General features: G+C 38.0%; 2 protein-coding genes across 2 annotated transcripts; both read right to left on the reverse strand.

The window, feature by feature from the left end:
* Positions 1-941: 941 nt before the first annotated feature.
* On the reverse strand, positions 942-3,991 carry LOC145670210 (uncharacterized). Its single transcript, XM_081738587.1, has 2 exons — positions 3,040-3,991; positions 942-2,866 (listed from the first exon to the last, which is right to left on the reverse strand). Exons 1-2 carry the CDS (start codon positions 3,989-3,991, stop codon positions 942-944), a joined length of 2,877 nt encoding a protein of 958 aa, XP_081594713.1.
* Positions 3,992-3,996: 5 nt separating this feature from the next.
* LOC145670211 (uncharacterized) lies at positions 3,997-6,153 on the reverse strand. The gene has a single exon (XM_081738588.1). The coding sequence runs from the start codon at positions 6,151-6,153 to the stop codon at positions 3,997-3,999; it is 2,157 nt and encodes a 718-aa protein (XP_081594714.1).
* Positions 6,154-7,398: the final 1,245 nt, after the last annotated feature.

Genomic DNA, 7,398 nt, shown 5'->3' on the forward strand with positions numbered 1-7,398 from the left:
AATATATGTTGCCAGTAAAATAGTTTAGAATTATCAAACCTCTCGTGTGATAACCACAGTATTTCGTCACGAAACCCCCCCCCCTATTACGAATTCCTGGCTCCGTGCCTGGTTCGATGAAAATGTTAGCCACAGTTCGATGTTCAGCTTAAATATAGACGTTCTCGGGCAATTCGGTCAGATGAATTCTATGTCGTTCAACGTTTTGAAAACCGACTATATTGTTCCCGTCTTCAGGCTAAAGAATCTTTATCCTGACTTAATTTATCAATATACTTTATCAACAAGTGTTCCGATCATCATATTCAGCAGATGGCATTATTAGAGGTAACTGAATTCGAATGATTAGAATAAATTAACAACAACAATTTGCAAAAAGACACTTTCTACAGCAGAGTTCCAACTGATTGTGTTATCGGGTCTGGTCGATGCAATCCTTGTATAGGCGCTGGTTTCTTAATAATTCTTCGACGTTGCTTTGAGACTGTTCAATATATTTGTATTTCATAACACACAAGATTATATGAATTCAAAAAATACAAACAAACTTGCTATATGAACATGATTATATGTAGATTAATGCGATATTAACACAATACACGTAGCTACCGTTGCTTTCCTGGTGTCACGTTTTTACACACACACTCACCCCTGCTGGGGAGAAAAAGTATTAGTTTTTATGTTGCTGCCTCTTCATTTACTTACTGGCGTTAGTTTTTATTGAGAAGAACGCTCAGTTCTGAACATACCGCCCGCCTTGAAGGAATTTCTTCAACAAATCTATGAATGATTAAATTGGTTCATGAACTTAATATACACAACAATAGATAACACAAGTTATGAATGAATGATATAAACATAAACAGAATAATGCACACACAACACAACACTACGAATCACCTAATGCACACACAACACAACACTATGAATACACCAACACATTAACTCTGCTTAGGAAGCGGGCACAATTGACGAATAGATCTTGTTGTTGTACCTCTGGTAGTTTTCACTGTCGCCACTCGTACTATTCCGTCCTTCCCAGGAAACAATTGCACAATACGTCCAGTTTTCCATTTTAGAGGTGGAATGTTATCTTCTTTGATGAGCACCAAATCACCTTCCAGAAGATTGGGGAATTTTCTTCTCCACTTGGATCGTTCTAGAAGACTTGATAGATACTCCTTTGACCATCTGGACCAAAATTGCTGATGAAGTTGTTGTATGTATTGCCATCTCGAAAGTCTGTTGACAGGAATATTTTTCAAGTTAGGTTCTGACATGGTAGTGAGTGCGTCGCCTATTAGGAAATGACCAGGTGTTAAAGGATGTAGGTCGTTTGGATCATTTGATAATGGTGTTAGGGGTCTAGAGTTTAAGCAAGCCTCAATCAGTGTCAAAATAGTGTTCATCTCTTCGTAGGTGAGTGAAGCATTTCCCACAACTCTCTTTAAATGATATTTGAGAGATTTAATTGATGATTCCCATAAGCCTCCGAAGTTTGGTGATCTTGCTGGAATAAAAACCCACGTGATGTTATCAGCTGCTAGAAAATTATGTAATTTTTCTTTATGGTGTTCTGATTCAAATAAAGTCTTCAATTCTTGTAGTTCCCTTTTTGCACCAACGAAGTTACGGGCATTGTCAGAATACAGTTTAGCGCATTTTCCTCGACGAGCCATGAATCGCTTTAATGCTCCAATAAACGCCTCTGTAGTTAGATCACTAACAAGTTCAATGTGAACCGCCTTAGTCGCAAAACACACGAAAAGTGCTATATATGCCTTATGGAGTTTGGCTCCCCGTCGGTTACTCGATTTAAGGTAAATGGGCCCACAGTAGTCAACGCCGCTGTGAAGAAATGGTCTTGTTGGTTGAACTCTGTCAGCTGGTAGATCTCCCATCATCTGTTTACCATCTTTAGGATTGTTTCTGAAACATGTGACACACTGATGCACAACTTGACGAACCAAGTTTCGTCCACGTATTGGCCAATACGATTGTCGCAGGGATGATAACAATAATTGAGGCCCGGCATGCAATAGCTTCTTATGTTCTTCTTGGGCAATTAACTTTGTCAAATTGCAGTTAGCTGGAAGTACAATAGGATGTTTCTGTCCTTCAGTAAGATCTGCTGCATTTAATCTTCCTCCGACTCTGATGATTTGCCTCTCATCCAAGTATGGGTTCAAATTTCTCAGTTGACTTTGGTTGTCGACTTCCTTTCCTGATCTCAATGCATTTAATTCCTTGTGAAATGCTTGTTGCTGTGATAGTTTAATAAGACATTCGAGTGCTTCATGTAATTCACTTACTGTAAGATGTCCATGCTGTCTGTCACAATTAGATCTTCTCATGTTGTGCGCAAATCGTAGGCAATAAGCCGTTACACGTTGCAATCTTCTTAATGAAGAATATCTGTCTAAGAGTTGACACGGTGTTGTAGAAACCATTACTGCTGTATTTCTTCGTTGCTCGGGAACATCGCTTAGGTCACAAACATCTTCCCTCGTCTGTGAGTCTAATTTCTCAGATAGCCAGGAAGGCCCATGCCACCATAATTCATTATCAAGAATTTCTGACGGTGTTAATCCTCTCGATATATGATCTGCTGGATTCTCCTCTGTTCTGATATGTCTCCATTCATAGTTACAAGTCAACTGTTGAATTTCCGCTACACGATTTGCAACATACGTCTTCCATTGAGAACAAGGTCCTCTTATCCATGCTAATACAATGGTGGAATCTGACCATAAAACAACCTTATCGATCTTGCAATGTAATGCTTGTATTACTTTCTGAGTTAGCTGTGCAAGTAACAAAGCTGCACAAAGTTCTAGGCGAGGAATAGTTGTCTTCTTCAAAGGTGCTACTCGAGATTTTGAACATAGTAAGTTTGCTGTGAATTTTCCATTTTTTGTGCTAGATGTTACATATATACAAGCTCCATATCCATTCTGAGATCCGTCGCAAAATCCGTGAATTTCTACCTGCGATTGTGTTTCTTGAATAACCTTCCGCTGAACATGTAGTGATTCCAACTCTTGAAGTTGCTGCTCAAAAGTTTCCCACTCTGAATGCAATGGGCTGGAACCTTTTCATCCCAATTCAATTTTAATTCCCACAAACGTTGCAGAAATATTTTTGCCTTAAGAATAACTGGTCCTATTAATCCTAAGGGGTCAAATATGCTCGCTACTGTAGCAAGAATAGTCCTCTTCGTGATTTGTTGAGGGTTGTTTCTTGGTTTGACAGAGAAAGAAAATGTGTCTTTAATGGGATTCCACAACAATCCTAAACTTCTTGTGATGCAATCATCATTTGGTTGAATGGTGAAATTTGATTCTTGAAGTTCACTGGGTAATTTTGAAAGTAGTGAAGTGTCGTTGCTACACCATTTTCTCAGACAAAAACCACCCCTTTGCAGAAGAGTTGTGAGTTGACCCTGTAATTCATGTAGTTCCTTCTTCGTGTTTGTCCCTGTTTGAAGATCATCAATATAGAAATATCTCATTACAACTTCTGCTGCCTTAGGGAAATTATTCTTCTCTTCTATGGCTAGTTGCTGAAGACATCTAGTGGCTAGAAAAGGAGCTGCTGCAGTACCATATGTTACAGTTTTGAGTCGATATATTTTTATTGCTTCTTGAGGGTTTTCTCTCCAAAGAATTTTCTGGTAGTTTGCATCTGAATCATGTACCCTAATGTTGCGATACATCTTCTCTATATCAGCTGTCATGACGTATTGATGTTGCCTGAATCTTGCTGTTATGGAAAATAATTCTTCTTGGATTGTAGGCCCGACTCTCATCGTGTCATTTAATGAAAGTCCAGAAGTTGTTTTGCACGATGCATCAAATACAACCCTGAGTTTGGTAGTAGTACTGGTCTCCTTCATTACGCAATGATGGGGAAGATAGTAGTCTGGCATCATTGTATCGCTCTCTGCTCTAGTTATTTCTTCCATATGACCCAAATCTTCGAACTCTTTCATGAACGCTATATATGCCCTTTTTTCTCAGGATCCTTCATAAGTCTTTTTTCCATTGAATAAAGTCTTCTCGTTGCAATCTCCTTGGATTTACCAAGATTCCCCACATTTTCTTTAAAGGGAAGCCTGACGATGAATCTCCCAGTCTCGTCTCTCTGGTGTGTTTCTTTGAAGTGCCTTTCACATTCTGCCTGCTCTTGACTTAATGGATGTTTTGTTGAACATTCTTCTATCGTCCAGAATTTTTGTAATTGCTCGTGTATTTTTTCTGTTGTGGAGAGGTGACACACATTTGTCGAAATGTGTGGTTGATTGTCTATTTTTCCAGCTACAATCCAGCCAAACAATGTTTTGTGCAAGGTTGGATACCCTGCCTTGAGTTTTATTTGCCCTTCACAAAGTAGATCAAAGAATACTTCCGCCCCCAATAACATGTCAATACGCTGTGGTATGTTGAAGCTAGGATCTGCTAATTCAATGTTGGAAGGTATTTCCCACGATGACGTGTCTACATGAACCATAGGCAAGTCTTGTGATATTTGCGGCAATATGATGAAGTCTAATGTGGCTGAATAATTGTTATGTCTTGACTTAATTGTAGCCTGAACGCTATGGCATGACCTTGTATTAGCATTACCTATACCATTTATGTGTACAACGCTATTACTCTTTGTAAGTCCCAATAATTGAACCATTCTGTTTGTTAGGAAATTGGACTGAGAAGCACAATCGAGAAGTGTTCGACACATTTGAAAATTACCCTGTTTATCTTTAACATATACTACAGCTGTGGATAGCATAATGCTTGGTGGTCTCCTAAGATTCTGCGGTACGCTGTTTGTAGAACGAATATTATTACCTTTACATTCCTGCTTGACTGATGTGATCGCAGCGAGTGTGTTTTGACCTTGACCTATTTCCCTTTCATCTTGTGGTTCATTCGCTCTAGTGGGCGATGGACAACGCGAGTAGTGCAGTAATGTGTTATGCTTTTTATTGCATATTTTACAATTACCTGATAAGCACTCGTTTGCCTTATGCGCCCGTTTGAGACAATTTATACACAAAGAAAGACGTTTAACTTCTTTAATTCTATCTCCTATAGATTTTCTCAACAATGATTGGCATTGAAATAATTTGTGTGAGCCTTTACAGCTGGGACATGCATTGTTGTCGGAACACGTTACGTGTGCTGTCGTTGAGTAAGAACTCTTTTTGCCTGCCTTATTTGTTTGTTGATATTTGTTACTTGGAACTGAGGGTGTCTCTTTAGGTCTACGCTTATTATCAACTGCGTCTAAAACTTGACAACGCTGTTGTAAAAATTGTGACAACTGTGACATGCTCGGTAATTCATTCGTTGATTGTGTTTTCTCCCACTCCTTATGTGTTGTATTGTCTAGTTTGGTCGGAATCAAATAAATAAGTAATGCATCCCAGCTTTCTGTCGGTTGACCTAATGATTTTAAAGCCCTCAAATGTTTTACTGTGCTGTCTAAAAGAGATTTAAGCGAAACAGCCGACTCACGTTCCACCATTGGCATTTCAAATAAAGCTTTGACGTGTTTGTTAACAATATACCTTTTGTTTTCAAAACGTTCTTTGAGTAAAGTCCATGCTACGTCATAGTTTTCAGAAGAAATTTCCAAGGCTTGTATTACTTCAAGCGCCTCCCCACGTAGAGAAGAACGTAAATAATGAAACCTTTGCACTGGCTGCAATGTGCTATTGTTATGTATTAATGCCTGAAACGTGTCATAGAACGACAACCACTCATCGTAGCTTCCAGAAAAGGTCGGAAGGTTTATCACCGGCAACCTAACTGATGGATTAGAATTGCTTGATTCATTGTTTTCATTTTTCTTTGCACTGGAGCTGTGTTGATTTATGAACACTTCCGTCTTAGCTGCTAAATCAAAATAAGTACTCTCGAATTGCTCTCTTTCTTGCGTTTCCTGATCAATTTCTGATGAACCCTGTAACATTTCTATTTCGGATTGTATTGCATCAAATTCATCATAGCACTGTTTTATTTTCTCGTAACGTAACACTAACTGCGTAATATTCTGATCTTCTGTAAAGCTATCTACAAAAGGTTTAAAACGAGTGAGTTTGGCCTTAATTTGACCTCTCTTGAAAACTAATTCTTTCATTCTGTCCGTCATGCTTCACTCAAATAAAATACACTTTTAACACTTACGTTCTAAATGAGGCTTCGCTATTACAGGCTTATTCTGTATAAGTGATACAAGGATAATATTATATTGAAATATGCACTCACTACCTACCTTGTTAACTGCACTGTTGAATCCTGATCCGGCGTGGATGGACCATTTGGTCGATGCAATCCTTGTATAGGCGCTGGTTTCTTAATAATTCTTCGACGTTGCTTTGAGACTGTTCAATATATTTGTATTTCATAACACACAAGATTATATGAATTCAAAAAATACAAACAAACTTGCTATATGAATATGATTATATGTAGATTAATGCGATATTAACACAATACACGTAGCTACCGTTGCTTTCTTGGTGTCACGTTTTTACACACACACTCACCCCTGCTGGGGAGAAAAAGTATTAGTTTTTATGTTGCTGCCTCTTCATTTACTTACTGGCGTTAGTTTTTATTGAGAAGAACGCTCAGTTCTGAACAGGGTCATCTACAATTAAATCCATCAAATGTCTGGGACTGTGGATTAAGAAGCTTGATGTTAGCGAGATAATTATATCATTCCCAATCACTGTTAAGTTAACAGGAGTTCTAGGAAAACTTTGTGGAAAATAGTTCCCTGTAAAACATGTTTAAAAAATAATTAATAGATGTTATGGGTATATAGCATGCTGATTGCATATCTTGAAATGATAACAATAATTTCCAAAGACTAACACAATAAAAAGTTTATTTACGAAGTTACATATCTATCATAACCTACACCAAAATTTACCAAATTAAAATGATGGATATTGCATTGCCAATTAGGCTGAGAATCACTGTCATGATCTTAGAAGGCGCAGGGTTCATCTACTCGTATCTAATAAAGACTGTCAAAAATGTTCATGTCATCATACTATGACAACAGAGAATAAATGCAAAGCGTATACCTACTTACAATGCATAAATGCCCATAGCTGCTGTTCCACAACACTACCACACTGACTCGTCGCACCACCTAGGTAAATGCCGGAGTGGAAAATTGATCGGAGGATGAATGATACCGAATGATGAATGATGATTTTGTGAAATTATTCGAGGTTTTTATAGTCACTTCCTTAATGATAAAAACACGTTCATTTTCTATTTACAAGTTTAAATTTGCGGAAGCTGAAGGCCTTGCTTTGAAAATTGTTTATTTTTGTTTAAGCCTTCCGTATTTTTCAAAGTGGCGTATTATTTACACTTTGCC

The sequence above is a fragment of the Thermobia domestica genome, chromosome 14, assembly GCF_964235325.1.
Source record: "Thermobia domestica chromosome 14, izTheDome1.hap1.1, whole genome shotgun sequence".
Lineage (NCBI taxonomy): Eukaryota > Metazoa > Arthropoda > Insecta > Zygentoma > Lepismatidae > Thermobia > Thermobia domestica.

Excerpts from the sequence above, each read along its gene's own strand:
- LOC145670210 (XM_081738587.1), bottom strand. The coding sequence starts at position 3,991 with ATGAAAGAGTTCGAAGATTTGGGTCATATGGAAGAAATAACTAGAGCA. Across the intron at positions 2,867-3,039 it reads TTTGAGCAGCAACTTCAAGA|CACCTTTGAAGAAGACAACT; the intron begins GTTGGAATCACT and ends AATCTCGAGTAG.
- LOC145670211 (XM_081738588.1), bottom strand. The coding sequence starts at position 6,153 with ATGACGGACAGAATGAAAGAATTAGTTTTCAAGAGAGGTCAAATTAAG.